We start from the raw sequence: 26402 nt of genomic DNA, 5'->3' as shown, positions 1-26402 counted from the left end.
CTGTGCTTGGTGCTGGGTTTGGCTCAGAGCCCCTGAGTCGCCTCAGGCATGTGGAGGGTCACTTAACCTTCACCATGCCTCAGTTTCCCCCTTTCTCTTGGATGGGCACCATGAGTACAGCATGGAGACAGGGTGAGGGGTGGGCTGGCTGTGGAGAGGACCTCTTGAGGACCTCAGTCCAGGCAGGAGACCTGTGCTGGGCGCTGAGTAGCACCCCCAAAAGAGCCTCATTGCTTTACTAAGAAGGGGAAATCTGCCCCAAAGTAGCTGTCAGTCAAGGAGACGCAGGTCCTTACATGTGCAGTGACCTGGCCCAGCCACGAATCACCAAATTTATGGTCCTGACACCTGAGAAGCAGAACAGGCCCAGCAGAAATTAAGTGAATGAGACAAGCGTGTGTACAATTAGGACAGACCTTTTAAACGCTGCCACGGGAGCCAGGGCAGGGAGCTGCTGTCTAATCAAAGCAATGAGCAGTTCCCCTTTTTTTATTTTTAAGAGGAGGGATGCTTTTGGGATACTTTGTCCACATAATGTTCCAATTTTAGCTCTGAGTCCCAGGATGTAATTGCATTAAAAATACCCAGGGAGGGGGAGGATGCCAAGGGCACCCGGGGCCCTGCCTGCGCTCGCGCCTCCCCACCATCCCATAGTGTACCCGCTGCACATTCCTGGTGCTGATCACCTCCCAGATCTGCTTTCCAGCTGCTCTGCTAATGGTTATTCTGGTAAAGGCCTCTCCACGGTGTCCCTCAGGGCTCCCTGCCCGTCCGAGCTCAGCCGGGCATCGATCGCGGTGAGTTTTGGGGAGTGACTACAAATGATGCGGTTTGGGTGGATGGGGCAGCTCTGCTGCTGAGCTCCTTGCTTTTCATCCTGCTGTGGCAGCCCTGAGTAGACCCAACCCAGGAGGTTTCATCTGAAAAAAATCCTCTGGTTCTTCTGGGAGGTTGTAAATAAAATTTAGATTTCTTTTCCCCCTGTTTTTCCTTGGGGGTTTTTTGAGTCTTTCCGGGCTGTGCTGTATTTTCCACTTGTCTCAAGCACCAGGGCTATGAATTTTTTCATTGAAATATGAAGTTGGAGCCTTAGGAGGAAACCTGGGGTTTCTGGAGAGTTAACATGGGCTCCTTGTGAACTTCGGGCTTCAACTCCCCCTGCCAAACAGTGGCTCAGCTGACTTCGAACGCAACCTCCTCTTGGTGATGCTGCTTTGTATGTTACCTGGTGAGGGAGATAAAGGATCTCACTGCTGGGATTTCAGGCTGGAAGGGATGGTGGCTGGTCTGCCGTGGTTGTCTCGTACACCCTGCCTGGCATCCCGCTGGGACACGCTGCCGGGTCCTGCCCTGTCCCTATGGGGATGTTGGCTCCTTCAGGAGTTGGTGACACCCCTGGGGTGACTCGGAGGAGGGGCAGGCAGGGTCCCGGCTTTGCTCTCCGGCACAGAGCGTGTCGCTCCCGGCTGACCCCGACCCGCGGGAGACGCTGGGAGCCGGCGGGACAGGGCGGTTCGTGGCGCAGCCGAAACCCGCCGGGTCCAGGTTCGGGTCTGGGTCTGGCCACACGGGTGGGTGGGCGCTTCTCCCCGCTGCCGTCCCCGCAGGGTCTCCTCCCGCCCGCGGGGCTCTCCGGGAGCCCCCGCGCCGAGCCCGCCCGCTCTGCCGCGGGGACCCACGCGTGGGGACCGCGCGGAGCACGTGCGCCACCGCGGGGCCGCGGCCGGGGCTGCAGCGCCTGGAGACCCCCCCCTCCCCACAGGTCCGAGCTGGCCCCCCTCCCCCCCCCCCCCACGCTGCCGGAGTTGGGCTGCTCGGCCCCATAGGCATCATCCCCGCTTTGTCGGGGCGGGTGGGCAGCCCCCACTCACCCACCCGCCCCGTGCTGGGCTCCCGGGGAACCGGGGGGCTGCTTCGGGTGCTCTATTTGCACTGTGGGGGGTTTTTTTGGGGGGGAAATCGCTGGGCTTGGCTGGGGGGAGCCTGTGGGGACTCGGCAATCACCTCCTGCTGCAAACACGAGCTGGTAGTGGGTGTGGGATGGGGGGAAAGCTGTGTCTGAGGGGACACACCAGCCCCCCACCCCATCTGGATCAGTGGGTTGGAGCTGCTGGTGAGGGTTTGCAGGATGGTGCTGCACTGAGCCAGGCAGGGATGGCGTTTGGTCCCTCATGCCCAAGGGGTGCACAGCCTAACCCCCCCCCCCCCCCAGCAGCCCTTCCTGAGCGTGCCACCCACTGACACCCCTGTCCCTGCCCTTGGCCCCTCGGGGTGTCTGGGCACAGCGTTCCTGTCTGTCTGTGTAACTGGCAGCTGCCAGCTCCAAGGTGGTAACTGGATCGCGGGGCTCGGGTGACCTTCGTGCCTCTCTGAGACTCAGCTCTGGATGTCCCACCGGCTCCCAGTTAGGGGTCGGGCAGTGGGGACAGTGTGTCTGCAAGACGAGGGCTGTCCCCAGCTGACCCCAGCCCCTCTGTGTGGTGCCCCTGTGTGGGTCTGGGACAGGAGCTGGCCCTGCAGAGCCCTGCCTTTGGACAGGTGCCTGCTGAACACGGGAAGGAAAGTGCTTGTGGCTGGAGTGGGATGGTGCTGGTCCTTCTGTTGTGGTGGGGATGGGCAGGGGCCACCAGAGCAGCACATGGATCCTTCCAGTTAAATCTCTTGCCTGTGGAGCTTGTTACCATCACAGCTCTGACTTGGGCCAGCCCGTGGCATTGCCTGTGCATAGAAAGACTCTAGTTGACAAGAGGAGTGTAGTCTGGTGCTGGGAGCTTGGAAGAGGCAGGTTATTCCCTGCTCCAACACTAACCTCCTAGGAATGCTGCTCCCTGCAGAGATGCAAATGCGGCTGCTCTTGCTCAGGGATCACCCCCCAGGCCCAGGCACCCCACACATGTGGGACCAACACTGGGTGTTCCTACCTCGCCTGCCCTGTTCTGGTCCCTGTGTCCTTACGGCAGGTCTGTCCCTCCTCCCACAGGCATGAAGCGGCCCCTGAGCCCATCCCACAACCCTGAGAACGGGGTGCGGCTGCTGGAGGCCGACAGCTGCCCACCAACCCAGCCTGAGCAGCGCATGAAGCGGGAGAAGAAGCACCAGTCCTTCACGCTCTGCGAGGTCTGCAACATCCAGCTCAACTCCGCTGCACAGGCACAGATCCACTACAACGGCAAGTCCCACCAGAAGCGCCTCAAGCAGCTCAACAAGGGGAAGATGCCAGCAGCCCAAGGTAGGAGCTCATCCCTCATGTCGATGCTGCCCTTGCTCTGGGGCAGCTGCTTGCTGGGCTCGGTGTGCCAGGTTTGTGGGACATTTGGGAATGCTGTGTGGTGTCCTCAGCGTCCATCATCTTCTGGTCTGCCTGAATTTGGGGGCTCCCCCACCCTGCTCTTGCTGCTGGTCTGCAGGTGGCTTTGGAGCCTGAGAGCCCCCGGTGCTGTGCCAGATGGGTGGAGGTGTGTGGGTCCTGTTCATGGGTGCTGGCACTCTGCATCTTTGTGAACAGCGTCTTAGGCTTCCGTAGCTGGGCTGTGCAGCTGGGGGAGTGCATCCAAGGGTGGAGGGGCTGGTGATGTGGTTACTGGCTGCCAGCTTGATGCTGTCCCTCCTGCCGTGCGCGTGTGCCGTAAGGGCTGAGTTTGGCTGCAGTGGATTCAAATTGTGCCGTGGGTTTTGGTGCTGAGAGCTGGAGTGGGTCACTCTTAAGTGTCACTTTTAAATACGCTGGAGGGTTCATTGGATGCCATGACCTTTATAAAGTTCACCTGTGTCTTTCTGTGAGGGTGCTCTGCAGTGGCAGCCATGTGAACCGGCTCTGCCCTGCGCTCAGATGCTCTGGATGTGTGTCTCTGTCCTGGATCCCAATGGTCCTTTGCCATGTAACATCCTCTGCAAATCGTCCTGTTGTGGCCAGGGGTCCTGCTGCTTCCTGCAGCCTGGGGAAGGCTCCTGCGGTGTCTGCACAGGGGTGTCACTACCTCGAGTCCTCACACAAGGGGAGCTGGTACAAGCCATCAGCTGGGATGCTTTCTGCTGTGAGGCTGGTGCTTGGTGGCTGTACAAGAAGCCAGGGAAGCCGAGCTGCCCAGGGTCTGTGTGTTCTGGTGAGCAGGAAGCGCCGGCATTGTAACAGGAGCAGGTTTTGTTTTCCATTTAGAGACCAATGTTTATCACAGAGGTCACTTAGCAGAAGCCAAGACAGCTCCATGCTTGCCCTTGCCAGGATGTTTTAGGGTCCGTGCCTGTGTTTCAATGGGCTGGGCACATGGGCCCTTGGCACTGTTGCATTGGGATGCCCCAGACACCTGTACCCAACCTCCTGCTGGTGATGTGCTTGGTGGCCTGGCTTACTTCCTGGTTGTCTGTGTGATGTGGGGGGGTGTAGCTATCTGAGGCTGCTGTGACTTGGGGATGATTTCTCTTTTTCTGTGGTGTAGCTCCTGTTAATTGCCTAATTATTATAAAACACCTCTGTTGTGTTACAACAGGCAAGACAGCAGCCCGGCCTCATCCCACCGGGCAGGCTGGATGTCCACTCCATGTCATTAGCAGCTCTGGGAGGTGCAGAGCTGCATGTTAACTAGTTGCCATGCTGCAGCACGTGGAAGGGGTATGTCTGCTGTGGGGTGATCCCTGCTGCACTGAGCCTTGCTGACAGATCTCTGTTGCCCTGCCTGTTTTCCCCAGTTCAGCAGGAGGGAGCAGCCTGCTGTATCTGCCCCCCCAGCCCCTGTTAGGGTGATCATAGTGATGCTCTCTGGGTACCAGGGTGGCTGGGCTCAAAGCTGATGCCTTTGCTGCTGTGCTCACTGGTAGCTTCTGGCAGGTCTGTGTTGGGTTGGGAGGGTCCTGGATGCCACTGTGGACCGTGCTCCCCTCTAGCACTTTCCATCCTGCTGAACACTAAATTTCCTCAAGGCAGCAAAGTGCTAACGGGACCTGGCTCACCGCCGGGCAGGAGGATGCTTGTCCCTGGCAAACTGAGAGGGTGGATAGCGGGTGCTGTGCTCAGTGCCAGGCCCTGGCCACAGTGCTCTGGCCTTGGCAGACCCCTGGTCATCAGTCTGTACCAATACCTGCTCCTGCTCAAGGCTGGGCTGGAGCTGTGAATTCCTAGCATGGCAATACCCATCTGTATGCCAGACCCTGCCCTTCCGGGTGGAAGTGTGGTTTGAGCGAGGTCTGGGACATGCAAAGGAGCTGGTGTGTCCATCATCCTTTACTGACAGATGGAAATATCGACGCTACTTTAATGGGAGCAGGGCTCATAAATTCCAGGCTCTCCCCCTGGACCGAGTTGTGGCTGGATGGGAGACTGTCCAGGGACACGTTTCCTACTGAGCCAAAGAATCTCGGAGCATGCAAGTATGCTCTTTGTACTCCTGCATCGCTCCTGACCCCGGCTGGCAGCCGGGGCTCCAGCAGACAGTCGCAGCCTGCGGGGCTGTGCTGTGCTGTCAGCCCTGCGTGCGCTTTGCTCTGGCGTTCAAGGTGAAGTCGGCTTCTGCTTGTGCAGGGCTGTGATTTGCTTATGTGGAGAAATCTCAGGCAGCATCTGCTCTTCTCTCCTGCCCATTCTGCCTGTCCCCCCCCCCCCAGCGGCAGGGAAGCGGTGCCTGTGCAGGACGCTGCTCCCACCGCAGCCAGCTCCGCTCGGCCGGACCTGACCTCCTCCCCAGGCTTTTGGCTAAAAATGTCACATCCAGCTTTGTTGCTGCAAACCTTTCCCAGCCTCATGAGGCGTGAGACCCAGGGGACACACACACACACACACACAAGTGAGGGCTGGGAACTGGCTGTTGTGACACCAGTGTCCCCTCTGTGCCAGTTGCTGAGCGTGCCGCTGGCACTGCGAGTGCTCGGTGGCCCCTGACCCCGTGGGAATGGGTAGGTTAACACGGGTCTCTTTTAATGTGTCGGCAGTGGGGGGGGCCTTGGGAGGAGAGGGGGTGCTTTTTAGAGGCAGTGGAATAGATGGAATAATTGTTAGGCAGAGATGGGGTATTCCTCTGAGTGAGTCTGTCTCACACTGACTTCTACAGCTACATGGAGGGGCAGCTTCCACAGCCACTGCTCCACCTTCCCCCTTCCCCTCCAGCTCCTGAGCAGCTAATTCTGCAAAGGCTGCAACCGCTCACGTTTGGGGGAGCGATGCTGGCAAACAGATGTGATAATCAGTCTCATTACAATTCATTAGCTCTATGTCAGAAAGAACCCCAACCTAAAGACAAATGACTGTTCATTGGGTGTTTCCTTGTGAGGCAGCTCGTAGGTTTCTGCCGTCTCAGAGAATTCAGTGCAGCAGCAATTAGATACGGGATGTCCACAGATGAAAGATGTTTTCGTGTTGCAGATGCCAGTTCAAATCCAACTGGGTCAAGAGTGATTTAATTACTGCCTGTGATTTCTCAAGGATGCCCAAGTGAGCTCAGTTTGCTCTTGGTGTCTTCGTGCTCCTGCAGCCACGAGTGGGACACCCCCTGTTCTGGTGCTGAAGGAGCAGAAAGGGCTGTGCCTCCCCTGAAATGCAGAGTGGTGGCTGCAGGCACAACCTCTAGCACGGCTTCCACAGTGCTGGGATGGGGCTGAGGCTTTGCTGCCTTCCCAGATGATCCTGGGGGCTGCCTGTCACAGGATGGGCTGAGCTCTTGCCATCCCCTGCTCCCAAACAAGACCCCTCGACCAGCATCCCAAGCGTAAAGAGCAGCTCACGCTGCTGGAGCTGGCATCCCCAGGCCCTGTCAGCTCGCATCTCGCTGAAACGCGGCGTGGAAAGCATCCTCCTTTGTAGCAGAGTCTCATGGCTTCCCGGGCAGATCCGAGCTGACAGCAGCTCCAGCACCCTCGGGCTGGGGGCGGTGGGTGCTGGCAGTGGTGGGCAGGATGCTGTGCCCAGGCATCTCCTGTGCCAGGAGGGTCCATGTGAGCCCTGAGCTCACTGTGAACCACCCTGGGGGCTCCTGGGCTGCTCCCCCAAGCTCAGTGCTGGCACTGGGTGGGCCAAAACCCACTAGAACCAATCTGTGGCACACTCTTCCTCTGCACCTCATGCTGTTACCTACCCAGACCCCATCTGGTGCTGCCCAGTGCCATCTCCCAGTGCTCACACTGGAAACCCTGTGCCGCCGTCCCCACCCGCCTGGCAGTGCTGTATGGAGATAAAGGCTTCTTGCATGGGGAAGCTCCTGGTTTCCCCAGTTGGCCTCCGAAATGTCTGTCTGCACACGTTTGCAGAGCATGAAGGTTTGAGATGAGCAGAGAAATCGGTGTGACAGCTTCAGCATTGCTGGGTCTGCAGCAGAGGGGATGGGCCCCAGGAGAGGACATGGGGACCTCAAGGGAGCCTGTGCTGCTCTGGGAGCTGAGGAGTGACTGGGGGAGGACCCTGTGTTACATGGGGGGGTGTCAACTAGACCCTGATTGTGGCAGCAGGTGGAGCAGCTTCTGGGTGCTGGGGGGGACATGGCACCCATTCCCCTTGAATGTCTCCTCTACTGCAGCCCATGGTGCAGACCCAGGGCTGCATCATGAGTCTGTCTATCTAGACAGTGATGGGCTCTGCTGATGAACTGTGGGAGACCCCTGGGTGCTGTCCTGCTTGAAGAAGCCTGACATCCCTGGCCATCACCCAGGCTGTTGCTGACCTTCGTTGAGCTGCTCTCCCCAGCACTGGGAAGGTCCGTGCAGCCTGTTGCACTGACCGAGGAGTTACTGGGTTATGGTCATGCTTGGTGCTGAGCTGGGATAACCCAGTTGGTAGACAAGTCTGAAAAACAGCCTGGGAAAGTGGTGCCCTGGCATGGAGGGCGCTGGAGGGAAGGACCCCAGTGTGCCTGGCCAGCAGCAGTCTGGAGCATCATGTGTGAGTGCTGTGGGTTCCTGCTCCACAATCCTGCTCTGTGTGCTCTGGCACCTCAGAGGTTGGCACTGAGGAATGTTTCCTTTGGCCTTCCCCTCCTGCTCTCTGCTGTCTGAGCCCCTCAGCCATTAATTACCAGGGAAATGGGTGCCAGTCTAATGTCTTTTCAACCTCGTGTTATGCACGGAATCCTTTAATTGTCTTTAATAAACAGGGCGATGCTCAGTGGTGCTTTGTCTGCAATAAAATCCAATGTATTGATTGAAACAATAAGCAAACATGCAGGATTATAGTCTAATTAGGGACTAATTGGGGTGCAGCAGCCACGTTGCTGGCTGTGCTATGGCTGGGGTGTCCTCGAGGCACAGGGGGAAGGTGCCCACCCCCTTCAGCTGTGCCAGCCCTTGCTGGGTGTCCCAGTCCATGACCAGACTGGGTGTCTTGATGGGAGCTGCACGAGGCAAGATGCCTTTTCTGGCTTTTTCCACAGTTCCTGTGGCAGTTTGGAGCTTTTGGGACTCCTTTGGAGAAATTTGGCAGGGAAATCAAAGGGTCTGGTTGGGCCAGGACCTGTGTCCACAGCGTTCCTGGGCAGGGGGAAGGGTCTCACAGGGGCTGGGTAGGGATTACTCCCACTCCCCGTATGGCCTGTGGACATCGGGTCAGCTTCTCCTGAGCTTCCTAACAGCAGCTCCTGCACCCCCAAAGCGTGTCTGAGGGTCTTCAGTACTGTGACACACAGAGCATCCCCTGTGTGTGGGTCGATCACCTTGGGCCTGGTTTAGCGTCTGTACAGTCGGTGTAGGCCGAGCAGAGCCCTGCCCAGCCGCCTCGGCCGCTGCCTTCGGCTGCCAGCAAAGATGATTAAAAATAGCTTTTTCAGAGCAGATTTGAATAACCTGGCATTCTGTGGGGGGGGAATCTAATGCTTCTTCATGTCTTAAAGACGTTTGCTGGGATCAGGTGTCATGGGAGAAGCGTGGTTGTGTAACTGCACATTCTCCTTCCCTTCGTCAGCAGCGCCTGGGGACGTCCCTCCAGGGTCCTGGTGGGGCTGGGGGGGCAGGAAGGGGGCATAACCCTATCACCAGATGAGACAGAAAAGCTCCTTTCTGCTAAATGAGCCTGTTTACACCCCCAAAGGGATTTCATGTGGGAGAAAGGAGCTCGGTGTAAGAGGCACCATGGGAGCCCAGACCGCCTTGTGCCAGCCCCTCAACCTGGGGCAAATAGCTCGCTCCCTAAATCCTCTGAAAATACCCCATCCCCTGCCTCTCCTTCTGAAAAGCCCAGCTATCCAGCTTACTGTGGATTAATAACTGTATCATAATTAATCTCTGGATTTATGGAGTCGGTAACTTCAAATAAAAAAATAAATTGATTAGCTGTTAAGTGTAGCTCAAAGGATTCTCTTGATGCTGTGCCCCCACCTTGGGCATGGCCCCTCTGCTCTGCACCCTCACTCCTGCTCAGAGGCTTTGGATTATTATTTTATTTTTGCCCTGACACACTTACTCTAAAAAGATCCCTAAAATTTAAACTCTCAGCCAAGAAATGACGCAGAGAAGCTACTGGGCTTTGCCTGCACAGGCTGTTGTGTGGTGTTAGGAGGAGGTCGGTGTGCCCCTGGGCTGGGGGCTTGGGGAGGGGGGCTGGGGGGGATGCTGTGGCTGCATCCATGGGAGGGGTTTGCCTTAGAAGAGGAAAAAGAATTAGTAACTAAGTCAAAAGCTAACAAAGGTAATTATAGACCAAGGGTAATCTTCGGGTGGGCTGGCAGCCTGGGGCCGGGAGCAGGGGATCAGCAAGCACAGGGGTGTTTGAGAGGGGAACAGAGCTGCTGTGGGTTCTTAATGCATTGAGGGGAAATGAGGGGGTGGTCTCAGGGGAAGGGGATCCTATGCAAGAGCTGTCGTGGCCAGGCTGCTGAGGACGGGCTTCAGGGAAACCATCAGCCAAGTCACAGCTTGGGGTGTGTGGGACCCTTGGCTGAACCTCCTGGGGGGCTGGTTTGGTCCCCATGGGATGTGTGTGGGGCTGTGGTGCTTGGAGCCTTATGGCAGCACCATGGCAGGGCCGCTCTTGGTACCAGCTGCTGCTGGTGTGTCCTGGCTCCCACCGAGGCCGAGCTGAGCCACAAATAGAGGATGCTGCTGGACGGGGTGATTCTTCCCAAAATCATGAGGAAATTGCCTGGTGTTACTTTTAAGCACTGGATTTTGTGAGCCAGTTGTCCTTAATCTTGGATTTCGCTGTGATTTTCTTCCGTTTGCTTTGCTGTTGAGTGGCAACAGCAGCATTTTACGGGCGCTAAGCTCAGGGATGCGTCACACGTGACTGCAATTAGAAGTGGATTAAGAGCAACAGGGAGCACGCAGCTATGGAGTGTTTCAGCATCCCCTGTGGCATTGGCTCTGCAGGTTTGGGAGCAGAATGCCTGGGCTTTATTTTAAGTTGGGGACAAGATGGTAAATGGGCAGCTAACCCTGAGTGTGTCTTGGCTTGTCCCCAGAGAGCACTGAGCCCGGTGGGACTTTTCCTAGGGGGTCTAGCAGCAGCTTTGAGGCCCCTCTGGGAAGGGGCTCAGGCATCAGAGCTATCTGCATCCATCTGGGGTGGGGGGCTCAGCCGTGCCCCCTGAGTGTGGCTGCACAGCCTCACGCTGCCTGCCAGTGCCCCACACAGGGGTATGTTGGGCTCCTTAACCATCCCCTGGAGACACATGGGACCTGTGATGTCCCTGTGATGTCACCATGGGGATGCTGTTCCCTGGGGTCCAGCAGGGAGGTGAAGCACCCCACTCCCATGCCGGTTGCTGTCATCAGGGATTAGAGGTGCTGTGTGTGCGAGGGCTGCGTGGTGCTGTCCCAAAGAGCACCAGGGTCGGGGGGACCAGGGCAGGATGACAGTGAAGTGACACGTCAGGGTCTCAATGAAGGGTGATGCTGGGAGCACAGCTCATCCCTCCCTGTGCCTCGGCTGCTTCTCTGCAAGTGTGTGCTCACACATGTGTGCTCTCAGGGAGGGGGGAGTGGGGGGGGGAAGCAAATGGGGAGGGGGAGGTCGGTGGACTGAGCCGGATAAGCACGAGCAAAGCTTTGTGGGTAGTGTAAAGCTGTCACTGTGATTTAGGGTCAGCTGGTTAAACTGTTTTATGTTCACAGACAGTAAGTCGTAAGCAATATAAAATTTTCTGTGAAGAGCTGATCTCCCCTCCTCGTGCTTTATGCCATCTTTCCCCGAGTGATCTCTCCTTTCTATAACCCCGTGGTGGCACGCCATGGCTCTGGCCATTTCAGAAACAGCAACAGCCTGAGCCCCAGAGCAGGGGGTTGTGCCTGGGAGGGGAGTGAGGAGTTGGGGGGCCAGGGTACTGAGCTGCAGTTGGGGTGCTCAGCTCCCTCAGCCTGACCCCAGTGGCTGCAGCTGTGTTTTGGCTGCGGAAGGCTGGGAGCTGCAGCTTCAGCCCGGGACCGTGGTTTGTGATGCTCTGGGGCACAGGGACCTGCATCACAGCGTGATGCTGACAGGGACCTGTCCTTGCAATGAGCCCTGGTGCTGCTGTGGGACAGCTGATGCTGCTGCAAACACCAGTGCAGAGCCCATGCGTGCCAGGGGGGGTGGCCACGGGTGATGGTCTGTGGTCTCCCCAGCGTGAGGACCACAGACCTTCACCCTGTGGCTGCTCCCAGGGCTGCAGCCCCCTCGCTGCTCTTGGCTCATGGCAAGGCTGCCTTTAACCACAGTGTGGTCGCCTTGGTTTAGGTTCACCTTTGTACAGCTCACCTTTGGTATTTTCTGCAGCCAGAGATGTTTGAGGAATGGTTTCATTTATTTTATGGTTGCTGTGTCAGCGGGAGCAGCTTGGTGTGCTCTGTGCTGTGTCGCTGGAGCACGTGCCCATTCTCACAGTGCAGCCAGGCAGCTGGGTGTCCCAGCAGTGGTGGGTCCCCCAAACCCTCCCATGGGGCACGGAGCTGAGCTGGGACCTCAGGAGGAGACTGGAGCTGGTGTCACCCCTGGCTAACTGAGCATCAAAAAAATGTGGGGTTACTGGTTGCCGTGTCAACCCCCAGCTGAGCTGATATGGGGGCTCAGGACCCCGTTGATCCCCCCTGAAATCTGCAAGGGGTGGGGGGAAGTGGTGTGGCAAATACTTTCTGCCCTTCAGCCAGGAGGATGAGGAAGAAGGCAGATGCCCCAGGTATGTGTGGGGCAGCCCTTGGCCATGGGAAGGGGATAGTGATGCTGGGCTGTGTTGGACGCTGTGTGTTGGGAACTGCCTCTGGCCTTGGCCATGGGGCTGGAGACCCGACGAGGCTGTGGCAGATGTGCTTACAGCAGCGTGGGAGCTAACAGCAGCTTTGGGATGGGGTTGGGTTTCTGTGTGGCTCTACACACTGCTCCTGGTTAGTACCACCACGTCGTGAATCCTCTCCCAGAAATATTTCTAAGCTGTTCTGCTGCCGTTGATGCTGATTACTGGAGGTCAGGTTGGGGAGGGTCCACAGTGTGGGCTGTGGGCATCCTTACCAGCAGTGCTGGGCAAGCTCAGGCCTTCAAAGCTGTGGGTTTGTGGTCTGTGTGCCCTGGGCTCAGGGGTGTGAGGGGGTTCTCCCTGTGCCCAAGGGCGGTTGAAGGTGAACAGTCTGCCCTGTGTCTTCCAGGAGCAGCCCTCCTTAAATAGATGGAAAATACTGCACCCTCTCTCTGAAACCATTTACAGGTGTAACTTCACTCCCTTTTCCTGATAATTAAATATTTTGTAGGTCATCCAGCTTCTCCACCCTGTTTCCAGAGCTGTCCCACATGCCTTTGTAATTAGACATCTCCCTGTGAAAGACGATTAACGTGAGCACGATGCTGGCTCTCTGCAGCCCTGCCCGCGGCGGTGCTATCACTTGTCATTGGAGCCCTGTCCCCTCAGAGGGGTACAATGGATGGAAAGCCCCTATTTAAGGTTCCCAGACCTGGGGACCCGGGGGCCATCCCCTGCAGTGACACCCAGTGTTGTCATGGCCTTGATGCTAAAGGGTGACAATCCTGGGCATCCATGCTTAAATGATTTTTAAGCAGCTTTTTTGAGGGGATCCTTGCTAAAATAAGGGGAAAATAACATTTTCATTCCTTATGCTGCAGCAAAAAGGCCCCTGATGGAGCAGTTTCCATCGTGGTTTAAAGCTGAGGTTTGCCCAGGAGCTGGGATCAATGAAAGGGCAATATTGTTCTCTGCTCCTGAATCGGGGAAGATTAAAGTGGTGCAGAGAAGAAAGGCTGAGGGGGTTGGCTGGTACTGTGGTTCTCAGCGATGTGATGAGACTAGTCCTTCACTTTGGGGAGGGGGGTGAAAAAGGGGGGGTTAAACCCTGCCTGCAGCCTCCTGTGGCATGTGGGCTCCCAAGCAGCGGCTGGGGGTGTGCGTTCCTCCCAGTGAGCCAGCCAGTGAGCACCACGGGTCACCCACACACACAGACAAATGCTCCCCTCATCTGCTGTTTTTAGATGCACAAAAATAGAAATGTTCAGGAAGTGTTAATTAAAAACTGAGGATGCCCTGATGGGGGGAGGGATGGACACCTGACCGCGGACTGGGCAGTTCTGGCTGGGTGCTTGTTTATCAGGGAGGGGGTCAGGCAGGGGGGGAACACAAGCTGAAAACCCCATCCTCTTTGTGCAGGAACCCCCTGAGGGGGATTCAGCCCTTAAAATGTGTTATCTTAATCCTGAGCCAAGGGGGAGCAGGAAAGGTCAGTGCCTGCCTTCCTGGGCTGGTGGGGATGGACCGCCGGCGGCTGCTCCAAGCCGGAGCCTCCTGCTTCTGCCGGGGCTCAAGTTACAGGGCAGGAGAAAACCGATCCCAGTCCCCCAGGTGTATCCGTCTTGATCCTATCTGGCGTCTTTCACCCCCAAATTATACCCTAAATCCTTGGTGAACAAAGTCCAGCAGGAAGGCTCTGGAAGTCTCGGCAGCCCTGGGCTGGGGGGGTGGGGGTCTTCCTGCTGGTTTTCATCCCCCAGGCTCCTTTCTGGTTAATCTGTGTGTTCGTGGCCCAGTTCTGGCCACTGCTTGCCAGGATGCTCCAGCAGGGATGTCCTGACTGTGCTGCAGCAACAAGGATTTCCCTGCTGCTCTCAGGAGGTTTCAGTCCCTCTGTCGTGGCTCCAGGGGTCTGTCCTCACAAAGAGCCCCAAGCTGGTGGTGGTAGTGATGACCTGCACCCAAACAGGGCCCCCATGGGGCACAGCTGGACCCGTTCTGCTTCCTGAGCACCCTCCCCATCTCCTGCCCACCCCCCTTTCCCTTTGAGCCTCTCACAGCCTGGGCAGTCAGCAGGGCTGGAGCAGACTTGCCCAAGCAAGCCTGACTCTATGGCAGCTGCAGGTGAACACTCCCCGACTGCCTACTGGGGACCTGCCTCCCCCAGCACATGTGAGATGAGCTGTGGCTGAGGACTGCTGGGGGGCTGCAGCCATGCCAGGTCTCTGCAAGGCAACCTTGGGGCCTGGAGCTTGGTCAACAGCCGGTGTGAAGGGGTAGTGACCACGGGGGAGGGAGCGTGGCTGCTGACACAGTGATGCCCATTGGCTTTAAATTTTTTTTTTAGAGCCTCCCACAGTGTTACAGGGATGGCAAAGCTGGTGGTCACGGGCCCTGAGTGCCCTTCACAGCTGCAGGCTGCGGTGAAGATGCTCAGCAGAGCAGGATGTTGTGGGAAGCAGCAGCCGTGGGCTTTGCTCCCCTGGTTGTGGGGTGGCTGGTTGTGGGGAGGGAATGTGGGTCTGGGACTGGTGGGGGGGTTGTATTGCTGCTGTGTGCCAGCACTGGGGTCCACACACAAATATAGCAATATAAATATATATATATATCTCACTGGCTGGACCCATGCTGCATCGCTGGGAAATGCCAGCAATCAGCTGGGGCTGGGCAGGGGAGGGCAGGAGGTGATAATGGCAGGGGTCTGTAATCAGTCCATGCAATTAGCTTCTGCTCCAGCTGGCCTCAAAGGCTCAGCCACAAACCCACCACCCCACACTGCGTTCCTCTCTCCCACCCCTCCGTGTCACGCCAGCTCAGCCCCTTTTCCTCCACGGTGATGCTGGCTGGGATGTGCTGTCCCGTGGGGACACTGGGATGTGCTGTCCCGTGGGGGCACTGGGATGTGCTGTCCCGTGGGGGCACTGGGATGTGCTGTCCCGTGGGGACAAGCTTGGGACCAGCCAGGGCAGGGACGTTGCTTGTGGATGAAATTGCTGTGCAGAACTCAGGGGCTGGGCTGAGCCTGCCCGAGGGATGGACAGTGGGGTTCAGAGCTCTTCATTGCTCTGGCCAGTCCCTGCCCATGGGGCTGGAGGTCAGGAGATGCCAAACTTGCCCGTGGCTTGTGGTTCTCTGGGGGGGAAAAGGAGAGCAGCCCCCAGATGGCTGTCAGCCCCCAGTTCCTGCCAGGCTTTACACCTCCGCGCTCCCCTCGGCTTGACGCTGGCTTGCAGTAAGGCCAAACTGCTGATGACATTAAACAAATTAATATCGGGTTTAAATAGCCTGCTGGGAGGCTGGTAACAGGCGGTGCGGGCCCAGCTGTCAATCCCAGATTAGCGAGTGCCCCAGCTAAACTTACTGTGGCTGCTAACGACCCCGCCAGCAGCACCCCGTGCAGGGGGCACATGTGCCCGGTGCAGCGGCCCCAGTGCCAGCTGAGCCTAGGTGGGTGCCCCATCCCAGCAAGCAGCATGCAGGGGGGACTCTGCTGCTTTGGGTACTTCTCAGAGCACCAAAAATTCTAGGATTTACCCCAAAAGTGCCTGGTGTGGCTGTAGTGCCTGGGAAGGGAACTTGGCATGTTGTGGTTTCCATCTTCACCTTTGCTCAGCTTGTGGCTCCTGCCGGAGTCGTGGAGTGGTCTGGTTTGGGGGGAGAATTTCAATCCCTCCTCCTGCTCATCTCCCTTTTGTCCCCAGGCTGCTCTGGGAGGACATGACTGTTTCCTCTTCTCATGAGCAGGGGTTTTTGGTTCCCTCTTCAAAAATGCACCATGCAACCAAATTATGAACCCCCCCCCCACACTCCTGAGAAGCTGTAGGGCATGTGAGCTCAACACAGAGAAGGTGCTGCTGGGGTAGGGGGGGGTGGGGGTCCAGCTGCCTCAACCTTTGCAGACAAGATGAGGAGGAGGGCAGCAAACCCTGGGCTTATGCAAACCCCCCATGGGGCGATGTAGAGCTGGACAGGGGCACCAGGCTGTGGGGCACCCGATGGATGCTCCGGGTCTGGCTGTGAGGTTTGGGGCTCTCCCGTGGGTAGTGGGAGCAGGGATGAGCTCTCGAGTGAGTGCCGGTGTCTCGTTTGGGGACCCCCAAAGCCGAGGGACCGGAGCTGCCCGCCGGTGCATGCGGGACATGCTCAGCCTCGTGTTGTCGGGGGGTGGCGGCTCTGCCCGCACCTGCCACCCTGCCCACGGGGGGGGATTTCGGGGACCCTTTCCTGGGGGGGGGGGGGGGGGGGATGAGGGGGGATTCCGCCGCGGCTTCGCTCCCTCCCTCCCAAACACGGGGCCGCTCCGCAGGTGCCTCCCCGACCACGATTATCCCCCCGCAGAGAGTCCTGGGTGCGGGGGTGAGGACGGGGCCGGTCCTGGGCTCCCTCCTCCCCGCCCGAAGTTTCTGTGCTTTGGCAGCTCCGCGCCGGGCTCGGGAAGCGAAGGGCGCCGGTGCTGTACGGGGGGAGCCGCTTCCCCCCAATTTCCACGTTCATACCCGGCACCTCCGGCTGATTTTTCCCCTCCGGGCCCCGGCTGGGGCCGGGTGAGGGGCTTGGACCCGCTCACCGGGGTGTGCGGGGGCTGCGCGGCGGCGGACGAGCCCGCCCTGCCCTGCCCGCCCCCGCCGCCCCTCCCCTGCCCGCAGCCCCCTCCCCTGCCCGCCCTGCCCGCAGCCCAGCCGGGCGAGCGGGAAGCAGCAGCAGCGCCGAAGCAGCCGGATCCAAAATGCTTCTAGGTGGGTGAAACGCAACTTTCCTCCCTTCGGGAGCGGCCGGCCGGGGGCTGCTCAGCTCCTCTGCCCCCCACCACACACCCTCCCATCCCCAGCCCCATCCCTAGCCCGTGGAGCTCGCTGCCGGCCGGGAACAGGCTGCCGCCGCGATACCGCCGCGATACCGGGGGCTCAGCCGAGCGGGGAACGGGGTGGGGGGGCTGGGGGTCGGGTCCCGGCTGCTGTCCCGGGGATGTTCTGCCTGCGCCGACCCCGATGCAAGCGGCGTGGGGGCAGCTCTGGCTCCTCGAGGTGCCCGGGCGGGAGAAAATAGAAATAAGGAAAGGAACAAGGGGGCGAGATGCTCTTTAAAGAAGAGGGAAAATCATTTAATTGTTTCTTATTTTTCCGGGCAGCTCTGCTGAGGTTGGGGACGGGGGAGGAGGGGAGGGGTGTTGTGTGCGTCTTTTCTCCCCTTCGCAGTTTGGACCACAGACTTTGAATAGTGAAAAAATCGAGGTGGTTTATTTGCTGCCAGGAAATTGCTCCAGAAATATGCGATGCTTAAGGAGCCCGGGCGTAGGAGCGCGGGGCTGGTGACAGACTCAGCATCACACGCAAACATTGAGTCACCTGGAAGGTCCTCATCCTCCTCCCGTCAGGGCTAAACTGCCCTCCGGAGATTTGCTTCTCTCGGAATCAGGCTGTTACCGCTCTCTATCACCATCCTGCCTGCGACCCTGTTCAAAGAACTGTTCGTTTTGTTCTCCCCAGCTGAGCTGCGCACCGTGCACCCACAAAATGGTCCCTCCCAGCCCAGGCGCACACTCTGCCTGTTTCTTTCGGCTCCCAGCCTGCTTAATCCTAATTACTGATGGGATTCAAGCTGAGTTTGATTCACTGCATCTTATTGATTTTTCCCAGGGCTGCAAAAAGAGAAAGAAACCGGTCGTGTGCTGGCAGGGCTTTATTTTGCCCTTGCTCTTCGTTTGGGGGTCAGCTCTGACTTGTGCTTCTGCTTTACCCACGATGGGAACATTTGATGCTTCTTGTATGAGATGAGGCTCGGGGGGGAGCAGCCGGCAGAAGAAAAGGCAGGGAAGAGCTGGCTGGGGGGTGTGTGGGGGGTGCTTTGCCGCTGCTTTTGACTCTTTCGGGCTCTTGGAGCGGAGCTGCGGCAGCAAATGGAGCATAACGCTGCCCTCAGCCCTGTTTCACGCAGGGATTTGGGGCTGGTGATTTCGGTGCTTTTCTTGTTATCAGCATTAACTTTCCGTTAGGCTGCTGGGGAAGGAGCATCACTGCCCATGGGGACCGGCTTGGACCTCTGTGGTCCCAGCGTGGGTAGCGGTGCTGCTTCTCTCTGTGCCTGTACACACACACACGGTGTGCACACATGTGTGAGTGTGTGTGTGTGTGTGTCTGCACGCTGCTGTGCTCCTCTTCCCGTGGTATCACAGGTGGTGTGTGCCCCGTGCTGCTGGTTGCTGCTGGAGAGTGGCCAGGCCAGGGAACCGTGGACCTTACTCACCCAGCACATCCAACCCGGCTCCTCCATCCACCTTGGTGTAGCTGCTGCTTGGCTGTCACCTGGGGATGGCTTTTGTTTGTCTAATAGTTTGAAGCTGAACCTTTTCTCCACGAGCTGCCCTTTCCTGTGTCTTGGGATGTGTAGCAGTACTCAGACATCCATCAGGGGTACGTGTCAGGCAAAGCAGGGTCAAAAACCCCACACTAATGCACCCCCAGCTTGTTTTCAGCCGTGTGGTCTCTAGTACGTAGGAGATGTTGTAAAGCCTCTAAAGCTTTGGTTTGGAACTCGTGGTGTAGGGGGCTCGCAGGTGATCTCCACGATGGGGCTGGAGAGGATGCGGGATCGTGGCGTTCTGGGTTGAGATGTGGTGGGTACTGAGGTGTCTGTGTGGTGGCTGCTCCCTCTGTGAAACGTCCTCTCCCCTGCCACATGTAAACACCCCTTTGACAACCCTGTGAGAGCTTGGGGTCACACTGCTCTGCTCTGTGTGACCCCACAACCCTGTGAGAGCTTGGGGGTCACACTGCTCTGCTCTGTGTGACCCCACAACCCTGTGAGAGCTTGGGGGTCACACTGCTCTGCTCTGTGCCAGGGTGTGAACCTGTGATGGGCAGCCCAGAGTGGGACACCGCGTTGGTCTTGATGCTGCTGAGCGTTCACTGGTGTTAATTGGCTACTTGACATCATGGTTGGGGTTTGGGGTCCCACGCTGGGCACGTTTCCATCCCCACTCAAACACTGGGCTCGGCTTTGGGGTCCCTCAGATGGGACTGAGGGTTTTTTGGGTGGTTTTTCCCTATAAATCAGCAGTTGTTTTTACGGCCAGGGGCTTGTTCTGTGAAATGTCCTGGGGAAAACATCTGTCCCCTGCTTTCAACTGTGAGCAATGCTCGGGGAGGGGGGGCACTGGGAGCTCTGAGCTCCTCCGACAGCCTCAGCCTCCCCTTCGGAGTATTTTTAGATCAAACTGTCATCTAATCTTGACCTCCAGTATGATGTGGGCTAGAAAATATCACTGCGTCTCCAGCATCAAGCCGAGGGTGTAAGTCACAATGTTTTTTAGGCTGTTTGTCGTCCTCACTGTGCTGTGGTGGTGGGTTGTGTGCAGGGATCTTCAGCAAACCTGAACTTCTCCGAAGCTTCTGCACTGCTGTGCTCTGAGCTGGCAACTCCAGGGCTTTGATGGGCCATTCCAGCACCTGCCTGATGCCCTTCAGGGGGGATGGCTGCAGGGGCTGGGTAGCCAAGGGGGATGGGTTTCTTATCCCTTTGCTGAGCGGGATGTTTGCGTGTGTAGGCTGCCTGTTCCCACTCTTCTCCGAAGTGATTCTATTAGCACAGCACTGGGTAGGAGTGGCGGAAATTACAGTGAAATACTAGAGGTAGGAAATAAAAATCTAATTAAAAAATAATGACAGATGTGTGTCTGCATCCAAACCCTGGGCATGGTCAGCCTGGCCCTGGGGCAGCCATGCTGGGGAGTTATGTGCTTCTGCAGCTGTCAGTATGAACATGATGGGTGCTGGGCTTGGGGCTCCCAGAAAATAACCTTGTGAGCAGAATGCAGGCGGCAGGAGGCAAAGGGCTTTGGCCATGGGAAAACCTGGAGCAGAGGGGGTAATATGTAAATGGGTTTGAAAGTTCTCTCTGCCCCCTGAGACTTGCACCCCCGAAGTCTGAGCTGGACCCCTGACAAGTGGGGTGATTCCCTTTACACCCCCTGGAGCGCAGCAGGGAGGGACTCGCTGGCACCCACCTGATTTCACTGCTGGGGGGGCACTGGGGGCAGCCATCGTGTGTGGTGATTTGGGTCTCACCATGGGGGTCTGCATGCGTCGCTCTGATGTGTCTGGTGTTGCAGTGCTGGTGGGGGGGGGCTGCCACTGGCCAGAGCCTGGCTCTGCCACCGACCTGCCAGGCGGCCCCAGCCATGTCACCTGTGTGTCCCCTCAGGGCTGGACTCGGGACCCTGGGGACGGGCCAGCCCAGCCCCTATGTGTGTGTGTGTGTGTGGGGGGGGGGGGGGGGCACCTGCCTTCAGGTGCTTCAGTAATAGAAATCATTAATTTTCACTGCTAATGGGGGAAGTGCAGCACTATGACAAATGTGCGTTGGCTTAGAGACAATTGCAGAGGCTGGTAGAGACAGGAGCCCCTCAATTTGTTCCAAATTGGTTATTTCACTGGCAGGGTGAGGCAGCACCAGTTTGAGTAGCTCTCTTCCCTGTTCACTTGTGTCAGGCACTGCCTGGCCATAACAAATTGGACTCAGAGGTAATTTTTATGATTGAAACGATGCACAGAATAAAGGCTGAACTAAAACTGGGGATCTCATTCCCTCCCCGAGCTCCCTGTGTTTCAGAAGGACCCTGGCTTCTCCCCCTGCCCACCCTCTGCAGAGGAGAAGTGCTGGTGAGGAAGGGTATGCAGGGCTTTGGGGAGCAGAGCCCTGATCAGGGTTCAATGCTCACTGCATCCTTTCTGCTGCTGCCCCAGGTCAGGATTAGCCCATCCCCTTCCCCAGCTCCTGTCTCCCTGCCGTGGAGATCAGTGAGGTCTTCGCTGGGCTGGACCAGCCCTGCAGAGACACTGACCACGGCGTGGGGCATGTTGGGCTTGGATGGGGGCATCACGAAATGCTCCTTTTCCATTCATTAGCTGTCATCTGGGGAGAGCTGACAATGAGAGTCAAAGGGAGATGGGCTCAATGCTGGTTAAGACCTGTGTGCATCCAGTTTTGCTCTGAAGAAATCCTTTCTTCCATCCTTGTGCAGGGTCACGGCTCCCTGCAGCACCCGGGGTGCTGGGTGCAGCCTGGCAGGGATGCAGCACATCAGCTGGGAGGGAGCTGGAGCGGGGGTTACCTCTGCTCTGCTCTGGCTCCTCAGCAAAGGGATTTGCCCTTCTCAGCTGCTGCGTTGTGGAGAGGAAACCAGCCCCATCTCCAGTGGGGGTTGTGCCAGCCCAGAGCGGGGGTCACTGGTTGGGGGGGATGTGTCCTGGCCCCCCTCACAGCCCCAGCAGATAACCCTGTTTGTGGCAGTGCCCAGGAGCGTGCAGGGATGTCAGCTGAGGTTATTTCAAGGCTTGTTCCCTGCCAGCTCGAGTCACGCAGCAAAAGGCTGTGATAGGGCTGTGCGGGGGAAGGAGGCAGCGTCAGGCTGGTCAGGTTGGAGGGGCACTGGGTCCTCGTGTCACCTGCTCGGGGGTCTTCCTTCTCCTGCAGCACCCCACAGGTCCCTCTCTGTGGCCCATCCCCCACCCCAACCCCTCAGTAGGGGCCTGAGCTGCCCGAGGCAGAGCCCCCGTGCCCATAGAGCCCCCCCCTCATCAGACAAGGAACAACTCTCCCCCCACCCTGTGTACCCTGGAGATGTGTAAGAGAGCTGGGACATGGGTGGGAAGTATCGGGGTCCCCAAGCATGTGCCCCAACCCCTTCCCTAGGCTGGGGCACCTGTTCATCCCTGTGACCCTTGGCAGAGATGCTGCAGGGGCCCAGGAGGAGCCAGCCTTCAGGTCTGCCTGTCCAGGCTGCAGCCCCAGGGGGTGCAGAGGTATTTTTAATTTGTCAGAGCTGACATGGTGTTGAGTGCTGTCTCCCTCGCAGAGGGACGGCTCTTTCCCACACCAGACAGCAGCTTCTCACAGCCTGCCTTCCTCAGCAGAGATGAAATTGAACTGTCACCACCTTCAGGTCCCAGGGACACTGGGGTGGCAGGCAAAGCTCTGCGCTGGGTGCCATTGTCCTGTGTCCTCCCGTACGTGCCCCACCGGCTGCTCCCAGCCCCAGCTGAATTTGGGACCCGTCACAGGTGGGGCTTTGGGTGCAGAGGCTGAGCAGGGACCCACAGGATGGAGTGCACCTGCCTTTCCCCCAAAATCCTCCCTGGGTAGAGCCGATGCTGCAGCCCTCCCTGGGCAGTGTGCTGGGGCTGCCTGTGTTGTCTCCACACGATGGATTCTGAGGGTGGCTGGGAGCTGAGAACTGCTGGGCTGTGGGGGCACAGAGCACTCTGGGGCAGCTTTGGGAGCACCAACAGCTCTGCTTCCCTGTGGGAAAGGTGTGAGTCATTCCCTGGAGTCTGGTTTAAAGGTCTGAATGTGGAGAAGGAAAAGACAATCTCACCAATGTGTTTGTATGTGCTGATTGAATATCTGTTGGAGCGACATGGCTGGGTGTGCAGCCTCTGCTGTTCAGCTGCTGTAGATGCAATGAAAAGCCCTGGGGGAAATGCAGCCCCTGGGTGTGGGGGTGCCAGCTCTGGCCCCCCTGCTGTGAGCTGTGCGCCCCGGGTTCGGTTCGGCTCTCAGGGCTCAAATGGAAACTGTGGCTCATGGCAGCGTGGCCCTCGTGCCATGCTGGTGATAAATGTGTGTGTACGGACGGGGCACCTGCCCGCCCAGCGCTCCAGGCATGTCACGGGGCAGAAAATAGCTATGGTTGAGTCAAGAGCCAAGTCTGCTGCTGCGTGGAGTCAGTAGGAGCGTTTCCGTTCAGTTCCTCGAGGAAGGATGTCTGTCATCCTGCAGCAAGTCAGGGCAGGGCCAGTTGCAGGCTTGGGGCACCCTGCAAACGCACCCCGAGCCCACGGTACAGCCTGAGGCTCCTGGCAGAAGTGCTGGTTTATGGAGAGAAGAGAAAAGGTGACTGAAAGGCTGTTTCACAGGAGGAGTTTTGGCTGTTTGGTGTAACGCCCTTGCTGCAGGACCCCAGGCAGAGGCTTGTAGGGCAGATGAGGCCAGTGGGTTCAGCTGTGCCCCCTCAGAGAACCATAGGAAAAGCAAGTGTGGTCCTGGACAGAGTCCCTGGGTCTGACTGGTGCTTGGCCCTAGGGGTGCTGCTGCTCCTCACCCAGGCACCCTGACCTCTGCCATCCCGCTGGATGCTGGGACCTGGGGATGCAGCATCCTCCTGCCTGAACGCTGATTAAAAAGGCTAAGTCCTCTTTTCTCACTGCATTAGCACAAGAATAAATAGTGCATATTTTCACCCCTGGGAACAGTCTCTGGTTTCACCCAGCTCCTTCCAATTAACCCTGTGCTGCAGTGGTGGGCAGGGAGAGCCCCTTGCCCCAGGACATGTCGGGGAGCCTGAAGAGAGGAATTCACCCAGGGGCCCATCCTGGAGCCAGCCAGAGCCAGGTACAATGCAGCCCCTAATCCCAGCACATACCATGGGGCCTTGTCAGCACCTGGCAGGAGCAGGTGGAGTGGGGGCTGAGAGCACTGGGCATGGTGTCCATGGGGGCCCAGGGGATGGGTGGGATGCTCCCATTGGAGGCTCCCACAGGACACCAGTGCACTTAGGGATTTTAGTGTCCTCAGGAATATTGCTTGGGGGAAAGTTGGTTTAAAATCCTGGTCTGGGGGTGTCTAAATTTCCGTGTTTAATGATGAGAGGAGGGTTTTGCATGAGCGGAGCCCCGTGCTCCTTAGGGACCCTCAGCATAAGGGGCTGGGCACCAGTCCCAGCACTGCCACGGGCTGGGAGCGCAGTCCAGGGGCTCCGTCCTGCATTTTGCAGCAGCTCCATGCTTGTGGGCAGAGCTGGAGAGCTGCTTTCCCCACCCTGCCCACTCACTCACAGGGCACTCAGGTCCTGGCTCTGCCCAAACCCCAGGACACCCATCCCAGCTGGATGCAAACCCCTTGGCAGCTCATCCCACTGCGTGTGCTCAGCCCTCAGCCGAGAGACCCAGAGTGGGGGGGGGGGGTTGGGGGGGTGAGGGGGGGATGCTGCGACCTGCGTACCTCACACCCATCATCTTTTCCCCTTGGGGGGGGGGAGGTGTCCCATGCAGCGTGCGCGGGCTGAGCTCCAGGGTGGGGGGATGGGATCCTTTCCCCAGCAGCCCATCACCGTGCTGGGTAGTGGCCAGGCCACGGCCCCTGACCGCCTCGCGGCCTTCCCATTCCCGGCCACCACTAGTGGCCACTGCCGCCGTGGGCTGCCGGGAGCATCCGTGGAGCCAGACAGTCCTCGCAGCAAGATGGCTGCTCCCATGCTCCCGTGAGCGCGGGGCGGCAGCCGCAGGCTTTGTTCCCGCAGCCGCTGCGCTCGGGGCCGCGGCAGCAGCAGCAGCAGCACCACGGGTGGGACGCCCACCCCCCCCATGTGCTGAGCGGGGCTGCCGGGGCGGGGGTAGGGGGGGGTGATGCGCTGCTGCGCCCTGCGTCCCGGCTGCGGATTTGGGGTTTTATTGGCTGGTGGTTTCGTGTTGTTTTTGCCGCGGTTGGTTTTTTAATCGGGTCCTTTTTTTGTTGTTGTTGGTGGTGGGTTTTTTTGCCTGTTTTAAAAAAAACCGCAACCTGGGAAGTTTTGCCAGCCCCCTCGCCCCAAAGCTTATGGCAGCCTTTACCTGGTACGTATGTAGGGGAGGGTGGGCGTACGGTCGGGCACGCAGGGCTTGGGTGTTGCAGAGTGGTGCTGGGATCGCGTGGTGCCCCCCTCACCCTGGCCTGGCAGAGGTGACGAGCAGGTGGGTCTGGCACAGGCGGGCGCAGGGGCAGCGACGGCTCATCCTCTCCCAAGTAAATCCTGACCCTGCCCGAACTTCTCCGCGGACAGCGCTCCTGCCCTGGCTGGGATGAGCAGCAGGCTGATGGGGTACCACCACGTCACCCCCGCTCCTGCTCTGCCTGCTGCCCCCACGGGACCCTGAGGAAGCGGCGCTGCTTCACCCCGTGGGCAGTGAAGGGTGCGTGGGGCTGCACACTGGGTGCTGCAGGAAGTGGTGCCGTGGAGGTTTGCTCCATCCCTGGCTCTTCCACGGACATTAATTGCTGCTGGTTTGGTTTTCTTCTTTCCAAGGTAGCAGTTTTTTGCTGGAGCGAGTGTGGGGGGGCTGCGTGTAGGTGGGGATGGGTTTGGGAGCAGGTGGGCTTGGTGACAAGGAGGGAACAGAGGAGACCACCTCTTGGCTGGGCTTCATCCCTGTTACAGCCAGAGCACACCGAGCTCAGCGCCGGCGACACAGGGATGGGGGTGAGGGTCCAGGACTGGGTATGTGAACCTGAGCAAGGCTGTCCAAGGTGGCAGAGCTGCCCTGGCACCTCCTTTGCTTTGGGGCAAGCCCCCAGCCTCACCAGGGGCAGCGCACAGCCCTGACCCTGGCAGAGGCTCAAATCCCTGGGGAGTGTCTGATGGGCGCTGGCAGCTGCAGAGTTGACATTCAGCAAGACGGGTCCAGGCTTTGCTTGTCATCTACAAGCCCATTGTGGTTTCCTAATTAACGTGCTTCTGAGATGCCCGTGCTGGCCAGTGCACGGTGGCTGTGGTGAGGCTTTGGGAAGCGGCTGTTGGGACCTGTTGGGTGCTCTGAGCTGTGCTGTGCTGAGGTGTGTGACTGGGTGGGAGACCCAGCTCTGGGAAGGAGAGTGACCCACGTAAATAGGCTGAGCATGAGATGCAGAGGGAACTCGCATACCCACTGAAACTGTGGGCAGGAAGAAAGCTGTCAGGGGGCTGTGTCCTGAGGTTTCTCCCTGTGTCTTTAGAAGCATTTAATGCTGACTGTGGTTAGAGCTGAGTTTTGGACTAGCAAAGCTCTACTCTCAGCTGGGCTGGCTTCTTTGGTCCTTCTGTCCCCTACTCTTGCAGAGCTGGCCTGCAGCTCCCACTTTGCTGGATGAGGTAGGAGCTCTAGGGGCTAGGATCAGAAGGGTAATGCTCAGAAGATGCATGTGTACTGGGTGAACCGGGATGGGGCTGCTTGGGGAGCTGGGGCTGTGATGTGCCGGATGGCAGCAGTGGGAAATATGGGCACTGAGGAGCTGCAGCGTTCCGGCCCTGCAGCTCCCATCTCTGCAGGGTAAGATGGTGGTGCCTGTCTGGCACGGGGGCTGCAGCCAGGCTTGGAGCTGCTGGGGTTGCTCGTTCCTCTGCTGGGATCCAACGTTTCCCTTGAGGAGGGATCCTAGTGCCTTTTGACAAGGTCACTCTGGTTCCCATGATGGAGGGGCACAGTGGGAGTGCTGCTTCCTTTCGGCATGGCAGGAGGACTGTGGGCACCCCAAGGGGACCCCCTGCTCCATGGGAGT

The 26402-nt window shown here is 58.4% G+C and overlaps 1 protein-coding gene across 1 annotated transcript in view; it reads left to right on the top strand.

Annotated features, from left to right (window-relative positions):
• Positions 1 to 26402, top strand: part of ZNF385C (zinc finger protein 385C) — a gene marked incomplete at its 3' end in the record, with an annotated part of 65936 nt that overhangs the window by 19502 nt on the left and 20032 nt on the right. The window contains exon 2 of the mRNA XM_084275335.1: positions 2981 to 3229. Within this exon, the coding sequence (XP_084131461.1) occupies positions 2981 to 3229 (249 nt within the window). The remainder of the gene's footprint in view (positions 1 to 2980; positions 3230 to 26402) is intronic.

The sequence above is a fragment of the Gallinula chloropus genome (assembly GCF_964237585.1).
Source record: "Gallinula chloropus genome assembly, chromosome: 26".
NCBI lineage: Eukaryota > Metazoa > Chordata > Aves > Gruiformes > Rallidae > Gallinula > Gallinula chloropus.
The sequence above is the reverse complement of the archived record's forward strand: the minus strand, read 5'-3'. Positions and strand labels throughout refer to the sequence as shown.